The sequence below is a fragment of the Urocampus carinirostris genome, chromosome 11 (genome assembly GCF_059441175.1).
Source record: "Urocampus carinirostris isolate Australia breed hairy pipefish chromosome 11, RoL_Ucar_1.0, whole genome shotgun sequence".
NCBI lineage: Eukaryota > Metazoa > Chordata > Actinopteri > Syngnathiformes > Syngnathidae > Urocampus > Urocampus carinirostris.
The window spans coordinates 11,237,508-11,250,614 of NC_142359.1; the positions used below are offsets into that span (position 1 = coordinate 11,237,508).

The window sequence follows — 13,107 nt, forward strand, 5'->3', positions numbered from 1 at the left end:
AACCAACTGGGAGCTGTTCTAACGGCACAGCAGCGATATTTCACGAGACTTGGCGAGTCGAATGAAAATGCTACAAAGGCGAGCTATGAGGTCGTGACGCTGAAATTGAAGCACTGCTAACCTTTCACAAAGGGTAAAATTATTATAAGACTGTTCAAAGAACGCCAGGTTGAAAACTCGGTCCGCACACATTTTCAGTTTAACAAATCTGGAACGCTTTCTGAAAATTGTGGACACCCCTGCTGTAAAGTGTAGTACAACAGAAAACAAATGCTGAAAACAACAAGGAATGATACAAACTATGGAGACTAATAGTGAACAAAACACACTATTTTACTTCTCTTTTTTATTTGTTGAGCCTTTGTGAGGTTTTCGGGGAACCCACTGTCAGAGATCGCAGGTTTGATTCCCGGCTCCTCCGTGTTATATGTGGAAGTGTCCTTGGGCAAGACACTGAATCCCCAATGCCCCCAATAAGCAGGTCGGCGCCTTGCATGGCTGCATGGCCGCTATTGGTGTGTGAATGTGTGTGTGAATGGGTAAGTGTGAAGCACATTGTAAAGCGCTTTGGGAAGTCTTCATTGACTTATAAAGCGCTATATAAATGCATACCATTTACCATTTACCATTTACTCCCTTTAGGTGAGGCTCATGTTATGCAAAATAAATGCTATTTTCTCGACCTACAAGAAGTATAATAAAAAATCAAGTTTATAAGTTTCATATTTTTTGATAATTATTTCAATCAATATTTTTTGTAATGCACAGGGTTGGGTAGGGTTACTTTAACTGGATTACTTTCAATTACTTTTGGATTACTCCAATACCAAATATGCTAATAAAAGACAAAAAAAAACTAAATATGAATATAATTATGACTCACAACACGTGGTAAGCTTTCTCTCCTGGCTTTGATCTCTTTGATCTCCGGCAAAACTAACATAAGATGCGACAGAAACAAAATGAAAATAAATCCAAACAGCTTGCCAACATCATCTTTGCCATTCCATGTATTCCAAGCCTGCACAAAATGTAGTCATTTTATTCAAATTTAGTTTCTTTTGTCTTTAATTAGCACATTTGGTATTGGAGTAATCCAAAAGTAATTGAAAGTAATCCAGTTAAAGTAACCCTACCCAACCCTGGTAATGAATTACGTTTTTTTTTTTAATCTAAAGTACACACTCACTTTTATAATCATTACGTAACAAAATTATGTAATCGTAATAAAATGATGAATAGATAAATGAATAACAAAATAATACAATTATTTCATCATATAAACTTAAAAACATAATTACAGAATCAATGATTGCCAGCGAATAGTCATGTGACTTGGTGACGTCATCAAGTCACCTATCCAGCCTTCCACTTCCTCTCTGCTCAAAGCAAGACTTCAATATTCAGCGACTTTCTGACGGTATTTTCTCTCACTGTTTTGAAAAATGTCATTCAAACGTCTTTAGTCTGCTCTGTATACATGTGACAAGCTGTATTTAAGATTGTGGTCTCTCTGTTGCTAATCACTAATACCGCACGCGAGTAGTTTTCTGTTTACAAAAGGCACCTTTACTCGATAGCTGTTCAACTAACGTGACAGAACTTGTGATTTATCTTATTTAAAGTTGCGCATTGTTTATAGGATGATCTGTGCGTTTGCGTAGATTGTGATCACTTGAGAGCGAAATGGCAGCCTGTGCAACCTTTTCTCAACCACAGGTCACATTCTTTTCACAGCGACTGTTGGGGATACTCAAAAACACACAGGATAGTGAAGGCATCACCGCTAAATGAGGACGCCTCGCGGACCATCTATCATTTCGGGCAAAGCTGGAAAATACTTTAGAGATCTTTACATACAATTTTCTTCGAAGTAAATATTAACGAAGGGGAAGGGGGTCATGCACTTCCTGCTTTCCTAACATCCTGACTAGAGGTAAGATCGGGCCTAAAAAATTCATCCCGACTCGACGTGTGTCGCGGGCATATAACCCGAACCCGACGAATTAACTTGGTTTGTTAAAGGAGCCCAAAACCAACCCGAAGCTTTTATTTGCCGCCAAAGTAAACACAAAGCTTTACTCTGACCGTGTGTAGCTGTGCGTTTTGGCTGAACTATGCCGCCTGGGACCGCTGAGTCCCTCTAGAGTGCACTGCAAGTGTTGCGCCTCAATGAACAGTTTTGTGCCTAAGTGTGAACAAAAATGATACTGAACAAAAAGCATACCTGTCAACCTGTACGTTTTTGCCGTACAAAGTACGTTTATAATGTATTTTAAGACCTGTACGACGTACAAGAAAATCTGTACGGAAAAACACATATTTTTCAATTACGGGTACCATCCGGTATACACTGACTATGACGAAACGGCAAATCAATCAAGTCAAACGAGTTTCGCCGCGGTAGCCTCTATCTCAGTATCGTTTTTTTTCCGTTGCAAACGAAGTGAGCAGTTTGATGCTACTGTGCGCATGCGTCTGCCGCCTCGGATTTTATGTGGTAGTTATGTAGTGAAAGGAAGTCAGTCTCTTTTTACTCTTTTTAGAGAACCGGCTTTTTCGGCTCAACTCAGAGAGAGCCGGCTCTCAAACGGCTCACTTGCTTTGATGCATTACATTACGAATGATTATGTTGTATAAAGTTAAGAACAAAAGGAAGTATAAAAGGAGAAAATGAAAAATGACAGGTTTGTGGTTATCCCTTTAATCAGTATATTACCAACAATAATTTAATGCAGAGAATGAATTCATAATTTGAATAAGAAAATTCTGCTTAATTATATTTTCATGTACTTTTTCCTTCTACAGTGAACGTCCAATCTACTTAATTTTTGAACTTTTTTTATAATAACACTCATTCATGTCGAGCAACTCTGTAACAAAATTTCAAATAACAATATATATGATATGATGAAACACATGTAAAATATAACTTATTAAACTACCTAAATAAATACGTTTGAAAAAAAAATGGTCTAAGATTATTTTGTATTTTGAAGGGAAAATACGACAGTTTGTAAGGCCATGGAGCCCTGGAGCTTGACAGGTATGAAAAGGGCACCCCAAAAAAAAAATCTGCATATTACAAGCAACAAATAGTCGAACATTTGGCCAAAAAGCAGAAAGAAAGTTTGTAAAGCTTGTAAGCTATAGGCAAGAAGCAGAAATGACACCTGACCCAACACTGAGGAGGGAAATTTCTTTGAATATAGTGATTTTAAGTTAAACTGATAGTTCGGTAAGCATTTTCTTTATCCAAGTACCTACTTAAGTAAAAGTAAGTGCATGCTGTGCAGATCTTCAACGTAGTAAAAAAAAAAAGCCCGACTTAATGATTGACATTTTAAGTCCGAACCTTGGCCCAAGATCTTACCTCTAATCCTGACCTAGCTTGAACTTTTCTATCACGTAATGCTAACTCGCATGCAAATACAGAAATGGTGCTCTGCTGGTCTCACTTTCTTGCAGTTTCACTCCTGGAATGGCTTTTGAATGACAGAGATGTTTACTCAAGATAATAATTTCATTGTGCAATGTTCCCTCTAATTTTCCTCGGGTCTGAGCGTTCACACAAAGTCGGTGAGCAACGCTTGAAACAACAGTGAGCAACCATAATCCCAAGTGTGGCAAGATAATGAATTGTCAAACATGTCCAAAACTTGACATCAAGTTACATTTTGCTGAGTTTCCGGCAATGCAAAATTATTTTTCTCTTTTGAATGAATTGACTCATGTACTATTGTAAAGGTTGTACGGCCTACAAACGTCGTTTGTTCTTACAATTCTTTCTCAAGATATCCATTTCTTTTTATTTCCTGATATATTTTCTCGCATAATATTAACATTTTTGGGGGCTTATTTAGTCGGTTGTCAGATACAGAACTGTACCTAATCACATTTTTAGTGGAAGTACAATGTTGGCAACAAGATTCACTTGATATAATTGGAAATTATTTGAATGCAACACAAACTTTTTCTTCTTTTTTCTGTGTTTTTTTCTACTTTTTTTTTTTAATTCCTTTAAAAAAAAAGTCTCATTGTGTTTATTTTTTCCGAGCTGTTACTTTTTTCTTTTTGTTCTCTATTTACTTTTTTCCTACATTTCTTTCTTTTCTTTTTTTCTGGCTTTTTTCAAAAAATTTTCCTTCTTTTTTTCTCTTCCTTTTGTTTTTTTTTCTCAGCTTTTCACTAATTTTTCATTTTGGTATTTTTTTGCTTTTTTGTTCTATTCCCCACTTCCTTTAAGTCATTTTGTGCATAATTTTACTTAATATTTGGTCATGTTGGGATTAAAGAAGCAAAAACAACCCGAAGAGCCGTTTAGGACCCAAAAGAGACCCAGTTCCTTTTTAGTGAGCCGAGCCGAAGAAGCCGGTTCTCGACATACTCTACTAACTTTACTCAACTTCGTTCTCCTTCGACTCGACTTCAAAATACCGCATTTAGGACACAACGTCAGGGGAACCTGTGTATTTTTACGTTCATGCACTGTAACTTTGACTTAAGTCGCTTCTTAATAAGTAATTTTGAGCCCTCATTTTTGTACGCTGGCTAGATTTTCTTGTGCGCTGAGAATGTGCGAGCAGTGCGCAATTGCGCACGCGTGCAGCTTAGAGGGAACACTGTCATTGTTTACTTGCTAGATGCGGAGCTAAAACCATGGAAACGTTACCACCATCCGACAGAAGAGCCACCGAGGAGGGAGACGACTTAATGGAGGTAAGACTCGATGAAGCCCCAAATGTCAAGCGTGATAATGTCCATTGGTTTCTGCGACAGGATGGTGTCAGGCTGACCGGGGCAGAAGGTGGAGAAGTTGGTCCTCATTTTGATGCATCTCGGAGAAGCAAGCCATCTATTAAAAACATGAAGGTCTTTTATCACTTTTAAAAATGAAAAGCTATTCTATCTATCTATCTACCTTGGTCATATCCCTCAAGAGGGGAAAGACAAACATACAAAAACAATGAAAATAAAAGGGAAAAAAATAGCAAAAAAAAAACAAAACACACAAACATTTTTGGACCTGGCACCTGGGCACCTAAGTCGGTCTAGCTTTCGTCCCTCCAGATGAAACAGGACACAAGAAAGCGGCCGTGTCACTCGGGTCAGGGTGACACAACACACTCTTCTGTTCAACAGCAGGGCCCGACAGCTTTCACTGGTTTACCCCTGCCGCATCATACTGGTGCCCAGCCCATCCTTTAGAACGCATCCACAATCCCACTATCCTTTCACAACACCTCTCCACTCCTTCCTATCACCAACAAGAGCTCGAGCATCCACTAGATTTAGACCTCTTTCCTGCAACACCATCCATCCACTTCAATCGTGGCCTTCCTCTTGGTCTCCTTCCATTGACTTCTGCTTTGTAGATCCTCTTCAACATTCGCTCTTCATCCATCCTCTCCATGTGTCCAAACCAACCATGTACTCTCTTATCCACACGCTTGCTCAGTTCCACTACTACTCCACTTGTGTCTCTCACAATTTCATTTCTCAAATGAAAAAGCAAGTAATGAAAATAGTCCAAATTAGTTTATTTTTGTCACAGGACGTGACGAGGTCCTGTCGAGACAATAACGGCCGCTTTACTAATCCTTGGCCCACGTGGAGGTTTCCCACCTTCTCCACGGCGGGCCGATTCTACTTGATGGACGAAAACCTTAGCAACGTACCGACTAGTAAAGAGGTACAGAATCCCAAATTAGCACATGAAATATCATTTTTAATTTAAGTATTTTTCTCCTTTCAGGTTCTTGACAGAGAGCTACCCGTTGTGGAGCCGCACTTTGTCCACAACCCGGCCCTTTCGCTCTCTGGTCCTGGTCTAAGAGTCACTTGGCTGGGGCATGCCACTGTTCTGGCGGAAATCGACGGGTTGATCGTTCTCACGGATCCAATCTTCAGCCAGAGAGCGTCACCTTTCCAGTTGGTGGGCCCCAAACGATACAGAGGGCCACCTTGCAGTGTGCAGCAGGTATGCGGACCAGCCACACATCCACAACTTTAATTGACTCGTGCTTTGTATCCGTGGTTGTTCTGCAGTTGCCCCGTATTGATGTCGTGGTCATAAGTCATTCCCACTACGATCACCTTGATGCTGGAACAGTTGCAAGCCTAAACGTACGTTTTGGAGCGGAGCTACTCTGGTAGGCGCCCCATGTTTTTATTCATCGAATGATTGATAGATAGATAGATAGATAGATAGATACTTCATTCATCCCCATAGGGAAATTCACACTTCCAGCAGTATACCCCGTTGTTTATTAACAGATTAACATGATGCCCTAGGGGTGCTTGTAGCGGAGTGGATGACGTCACGCTAGTCCAAAAGTTCGACATCCCAGCGGCAGATGGAAATCTTTTCTTTATGAAAATCCAGGGATACACCACCTCGTGTTAGCAAGTCCGCCTCCTCTCCGATTCCCCCCGGCTTTCGTGTCTCTGTATAGCGACGTTGAAGCCGGATAGCTCCGGGTAGCTGCGGGTGGCTACACGTTAGCGTCCGGAATGCTAAACGTGAGCCACGTTTCCGCAAAACACAGCAACTGCGCTCCCTGTGCGCTTCGATGTTTTCCACCAGCACTCGATGATCTTATTTGGTCGTGAGTTCGCATTTACCATGATTACGGATGGTACCGAAGACTTATAACGCCGCTAGCCCCTTAGCTAGCTCCGGCTCTTCTTCCACGATAGGCCCCTTCCTTCATCACGCCGGCACGAGAATTCTCAGGGCAAGGAGTTGATTCCTTGAATTAACGCATTTTTGTGCGCTAAAACCCATGTCCATAGGATAGAAGTAATCCATAGTATAGTTGTCAAAACGGGAAGAAAAAAAAACACCGAAGATAGGAGCAGACAATAAAACAATAGGGCAGCTGCTGGAAAAGGCAGCCGCTCGTGGCAGCGCCGCTTTGATCTTTGAATGGATTTGTTATACAGTGCCTTGCAAAACTATTTAGCCCCCTGGAACTTTTGCCACATTTCAGACTTCAAACATAAAGATATAATTTATTGTGAAGCATCAACTATAAGTGGGAAACAATCATGAACACATTTGTTCCAGATCCGGTGTTTAGTTTTACAGTTTCTGTGAGGGTCACCTATCGACAATACACGGTTCTTACCGGCAGGTTCGTGCCCCTAGGCTTGAAAGACTGGCTGTCCAAGGAGGGCTGCAAGAACGTGACGGAGCTGGACTGGTGGGAGCAAACCTGCGTCCCGACTCGTGAGGCAGTCACTTTGGTGTGCACGCCGTCTCAGCACTGGAGCAGTCGCAGAGTCGTGGACAAGAACAAGGTGCTTGACTCACCATTTTCTCCCGCTGCTTTTGAACGGATATTGTTATCAATGAACATCCTCCATCTTCAGACTTTATGGGCCAGCTGGGCCGTTTTAGGTCCTCACCACCGCTTTTTCTTTGCCGGTGACACCGGCTACTGTTCGGTGTTCAGTGAGATAGGGAGACATTTGGGGCCCTTTCACCTTGCGGCGATCCCCATTGGAGCATACTTGCCAAGGTAGGTGTTTTTTCTCCTTATTGAGACCTGTTAAACTTGGTTATGCTTTTGCAGGTACATGATGAAAGGGCAGCATGTGGACCCTGAGGAGGCGGTACAGATTCACATGGACCTTCAGGCCAAACACTCACTGGCCATCCACTGGGGAACGTTTGCTCTAGCCCACGAGGTAATCAAAATGGTGTTAACCTGTGCGGCTGCGACGATTACAGTGGGACCTCGGTTATCGCGGTTAATGGGGACCAAAACCACCCGCGATAAGTGAAAATCCACGACGTAGCGGCGACCCTTCAAAAAGAAAAAAAAACATTTTTTTTTAAAAATTATTATTTCTTAGACCCGGTTAATGGGGACCAAAACCACCCGCAAAAAGTGAAAATCTGCAAAGTAGCGACGACCCTTCAAAAAAAAAATCTCATCTCATTATCTGCACCGCTTATCCTTATTAGGGTCGCAGGGGGGCTGGAGCCCATCCCAGCCATCTCCGAGCAGTGGGCAGGGGACACCCTGAACTGGTTGCCAGCCAATCGCAGCTGCAAATCACATTAGTTCTCACAGCTAGCTGCGTTCTTTATCGACGCACGAGCCGAGTGATCCACCGCTAAGAGTCGTACAGCTGGGCGATTTTACGTTTGCCCGGGACGATCTGAGACAAATTCACGACAGGGTTTTTACTTGCGCCGCACCGCGGGTGCCGTTCGGTCGCTCCCGCGAGCGATCCCCTAACCCTCGGCGCAGGTATTTTCGGGCGCGATACGTACGACACCGACACAGTTACGGGGGTCCCGCGCACGTCCGCCACCTTTTGCCCGCCGCGCGCGGACGGCCGCCTGTCGTCGGGCTGCGCTACTGGGGTCGTCGAACGAGTGGGCTCCCCCGAGTTACGGGGGTAGCCTTATCACGCCCGCCGCTTTTTCTCGCGTCGCACCGTGTGACGCCGCGTCCGCCGAACTCGCTCCGTCGCGCGGCCCGGGAGTGACGAGAGTTTTTTTTGTTTGTTTGTTTGTTTTTTAACCATTACAGACCGCGAAGCTCTGAAGCCGCGAACGTCGAACCGCGAAGTAGCGAGGTCCCACTGTAATCAATGTTGTCGACAAAAAATGATTGTAGATACAGTTGACTATGAATTCCATTGTCGACTATTGTTGCCGGACACGTTTCTGCAACAGAGGCATTATGATTATAATCAGGGTTGGGTAGGGTTACTTTAACTTGATTACTTTCAATTACTTTTGGATTACTCCAATACCAAATATGCTAATAAAAGACAAAATGAACTAAATATTAATAAAATTACTAAATTTTGTGCCGGCGTGGGGAGTAACGGAACACATGGAACAGCAAAAAATGATGTTGCAAGCTGTTTGGATTTATTTTCATTTGGTTCCTGTCGTATTTTATGTTAGTTTTGCCAGAGATCAAAGCCAGGAGAGAAAGCTTACCACGTGTTGTGAGTCATAATTTTATTCATAATTAGTTTATTTTGTCTTTTATTAGCATATTTGGTATTTGAGTAATCCAAAAGTAATTGAAAGTAATCAAGTTAAGGGAACTCTACCCAACCCTGATTATAATCTCTTCAGAGTCGCTCATGAGCAGGAGCGTCTCTGTCTCAAGCGGTAACATTGAAATGACGGCAATTATAAGTAACCTTTACATATACAAACATCTAAAGTTTGGGAGCATTTTAGCTCCGAAGCGGAAAATAAAAAGACTACTTGCAAAGTAGAACCTGCGTATCATGGCAGTACCTCAGTGATGCACGAACATTTAAAGTCAAAGCACAACGAACAGTTGAATGAAACAGAGTGTGACTCGCCTCAGTAAGATTCAAGTAACATTTAAGCCAAAACTGACATGCATTGTGTATTTTATACATGTATATTTCGCTCTGAACGAGTACCGTATTTTCCGCACTATAAGGCGCACCTAAAAGCCTTTATTTTTTTCAAAAGCTGACCATGCGCCTTATAATACAATGCGCCTTATTTATGGATCAACATTAAGTTTTCCAACTAACTTGCAGCCGCAGACTCGATTTTCCCCCGAACGCCAAGTAGTACGCGGTGGATGGTGGGATTTATTTACCGGCGTTTCATTGGCTAACCAATGTGTCAATCATCAGTTGAATCGATCACTATTGGCTAAAGTTATTCGGAGGTCAAGAGGCGGATCCTTCTTATCATTTACAGAATGCCATTGGCTCAAACGGCAAACAAAGCCTGCAATTGGCCGAAAAAGATGTGTCAATCATCAGTTGAATCGATCACTATTGGCTAAAGTTATTCGGAGGTCAAGAGGCGGATCCTTTTTATAATGTACAGGCTGCCATTGGCTTAAACAGCGAAACAAAGCCTACAATTGGCCGAAAAAGATGAATGCGTATAGCATGTGGCCGATGGCATAGAGAAAGCATTTTTTTCTATTCTGTATTTGTAAATATTGTATTCTCCTGGATTTACTACCCTCACGGATATAAGAGGACATTGCCTGCACATTATTATGAACACAATGACTTCGGTGAGCTATTCCCGGTTTTATATTGTCTTGTTTCAGACTGAACTCGATGTTTCTGTGATAAGCGGTGCAGATAATGGATAGAATGGAGTGTCTATTTTTAAATTAAACTCAATTCCAAGTGTTTATTGTCATATGCACAGTAAAGTTGCGAGCGAAAAAGAAAATAGATACGAAGGAATGGTTATCATTTCTTGAATCCCAAGACTTTAACCTTCCGAATGATGGAACGATGCATTTGAGTGACATCTTACGGACACCGCATTCGCACGTGTTCTCGACACGTATTTGCGTCTTTGCAAGCTTTCGGAATGTTAAGGGGGTAATAAGTTGGACTGAACTATCTGACTGTTTTGTCCACGTTCCCATTGTAGCGCCTTATAATCCGGTGCGTCTTATATATGTCAAAAATAGGACCAAAAACTATTTTTTTGGGGTGCGCCCTATAACCCGGTGCGCCTTATAGTGCGGAAAATACGGTACTTGAGTGTTATGCCATACGGTGCCTGACAAAGGTGTTTGAAATTAAACACATGCAGTCTGAAGAACAAACATCGGTCTTTAAAACGTTAAAAACAACAAACATCAATTGTTAAAACCGTCTGATTTCAAACTGTTGAGAATCATCGAGTTCTTTTGTCACATACTATGCAGTTGTCCTCTCAAAGTAACTCACAAAATGCACGTATTTATATTATTTACTGTTTAACTGCTGCTAATGAGCTTGTTCTCGGTTTACAAGGATACAAATATTTACTTGATTTTAATTATTTATTTATCTGTTACTAAAAAATGGACAGAGGTTTACCCATGGATTTATGTCTCTACTGACTGTGTCCCATTACTTATAGATTTGTATTTGATATTTGTATGAATCTGTAGTATGTCAAATAAATAATGTATTTTTAATCGTACCAAGGCAGCGCAGTGGTTAGCACGTGTGCGGCACAGTTCTGAGGTCATGAGATCGAACCTTCCTGTGTGGAGTTTGCATGTTCTCCCCGTGCTTGCGTGGGTTTCCTCCCACGTTTCAAAATCATGCATTTCAGGTTCATTGTCTGGTCCAAATTGTTCCTAGGTGTGAATGAGCGAGGGAGTTGTCTGTCTCTGTGTGCCCTGCGACTGTCTGGCAACCAGTTCAGGGTGTCCCCCTGCCCACTGCCAAAGATACCTGGGATGGGCTCCAGCACCCCCGCGACCCTACTGAGGATAAGCGGTGCATATAATGGATGGATGGATAATCGTACCATTATTTCCTGTGTTTATAAGCATTTTCCGTATAATTAACTTCATGAATTTAAGGAAAAAATAGTTATCTGGATATTTTACTCATCATTAGGACATCTATCAATAGTCTGTGACTTGCGACTGTTAAAAAAATTGTTGCGGCCCGAGTTACCAGCATAGTTTTGTTAGCCTTTGTTAGTTAAACGTGAGCACTTGAGAAAATTGGCCAGGCAACACATTTCCAGTCAAACTTATTACAAATGCATTTTTCAGCACTATCTGGACCCGCCTCGTCACCTCCGAGAAGCTCTGGAACGGAAGGGCCTACGACAGGAATCCTTTTTTACCTTGAACCACGGAGAGTCTCGTCTTTTGACGTCTTCTTCTGCTGATAACTGATCAGTGTTCCCTCTAAGCTTCGCGCGTGCGCAATTCCGCACTGCTTGCACATTCTCAGTTTGTGTCCTAAATGCGGTATTTTGAAGTCAATGTCGAACAAAGTTGAAAAGTAAAGTCGAGAACCGGCTTCTTCGGCTCGACTCACTAAAAGGAACCGGCTCTTTCGGGTCCTAAACGGCTCTTCAGGTTGTTTTTGCTTCTTTAATCCCAACATGACCAAATATTATGTAAAATTATGCACGAAATGACTTAAAGGAATGGGGCAATAGAATAAAAAAGAAAAAAATACCAAAATGAAAAAGTACTGAAAAGCTGAGAAAAAAAAGAAATCAAAGGAAGAGAAAAAAGAAGGAAATATTTAGAAAAAAAGCCAGAAAAAAAGAAATAGAAATGTAGGAAAAAAGTAAATAGAGAACAAAAAGAAAAAAGTAACGGCTCGGAAAAAATAAACACAATGAGATTTTTTTTAAAGGAATTTAAAAATAAAGTAGAAAAAAACACAGAAAAAAAGAAAAAACAGTTTGTGTTGCATTCAAATAATTTCCAATTATATCAAGTGAATCTTGTTGCCAAAGTTGTACTTCCACTAAAGAATGTGATTAAGTACAGTTCTGTATCTTACAACCGACTAAATAAGCCCCCAAAAATGTTAATATTATGCGACAAAATATGTCAGGAAACAAAAAGAAATTGATATCTTGTGAAAGAATTGTAAGAACAAACGACGTTTGTAGGCCGTACAACCTTTGCAATAGTACATGAGTCAATTCATTCAAAAGAGAAAAATAATTTTGCATTGCCGGAAACTCAGCAAAATGTAACTTGTCATGTTTTGGACATGTTTGATAATTAATTATCTTGCCACACTTGGGATTATGGTGGCTCACTGTTGTTTCAAGCGCTGCTCACCCACTTTGTGTGAATGCCCAGACCCGTGGAAAATTAGAGGGAACATTGTCCCTGATCACTGTTGTGTGTCATCAAGGATAGCTAAAACACGTTGTTGCTAAAGTTTTTTTAAGTTGGCTTCAGCTTCATGTGAATGCATTTATCATTCCTGTATGTTTTTCTCCTTTTTTGGGTGTCATTTTAGAAGACAAAAATGCTGTGCCAATCATGTAATTGCACTCAGATTTGAATGTCATTTTCATGTTTCAGAGTCACCAATATATAGGTGGAATGATTAATAAATTGCTTTGTCTTTTTCTTTAGTTGCATTCGTTTTCTCCCTTTCCCGGCGTGGGTTTCTTTTGGGCACTCTAGTTTCCTCCCACATTCCAAAATCATGCATGCCAGGTTAATTGTCCCTAGGTGAGAATGAAAGAGTGAGTTGTATGTCTGTGTGCGCACTGCGACTGTCTGGCGAACAGTTCAGGGTGTCCCCTGCCCACTGCCCCAAAATAGCTGGGATAGGCTGTGCCACCCACGCAACCGTCGTGAG

General features: G+C 41.5%; 1 protein-coding gene across 2 annotated transcripts; it reads left to right on the forward strand.

The window, feature by feature from the left end:
- The first annotated feature begins 1,345 nt into the window (after positions 1 to 1,345).
- Positions 1,346 to 12,873, forward strand: napepld (N-acyl phosphatidylethanolamine phospholipase D). 2 transcript variants are annotated; one of them, XM_088348143.1, is made up of 11 exons: positions 1,350 to 1,420; positions 1,738 to 1,873; positions 4,644 to 4,719; positions 4,780 to 4,872; positions 5,555 to 5,692; positions 5,756 to 5,980; positions 6,049 to 6,152; positions 7,137 to 7,302; positions 7,375 to 7,523; positions 7,578 to 7,692; positions 11,541 to 12,873. In XM_088348143.1, the coding sequence occupies exons 2-11, from the start codon at positions 1,791 to 1,793 to the stop codon at positions 11,664 to 11,666; spliced, it is 1,275 nt and encodes a 424-aa protein (XP_088204269.1). In that variant the 5' UTR covers positions 1,350 to 1,420; positions 1,738 to 1,790; the 3' UTR covers positions 11,667 to 12,873. The 2 variants fall into 2 exon arrangements, with proteins under 2 accessions (XP_088204270.1, XP_088204269.1); XM_088348144.1 differs by lacking the exon at positions 1,738 to 1,873 and having other exon boundaries at positions 1,346 to 1,420.
- Positions 12,874 to 13,107: the final 234 nt, after the last annotated feature.

Bases quoted from the DNA above. Each gene is read 5' to 3' on its own strand.
- napepld (XM_088348143.1), top strand. From the start codon at position 1,791: ATGAGGACGCCTCGCGGACCATCTATCATTTCGGGCAAAGCTGGAAAA. The intron at 5,693-5,755 runs GTACAGAATCCC...TTCTCCTTTCAG, and splicing joins ACGTACCGACTAGTAAAGAG to GTTCTTGACAGAGAGCTACC. The intron at 6,153-7,136 runs GTAGGCGCCCCA...TCTTACCGGCAG, and splicing joins TTTGGAGCGGAGCTACTCTG to GTTCGTGCCCCTAGGCTTGA.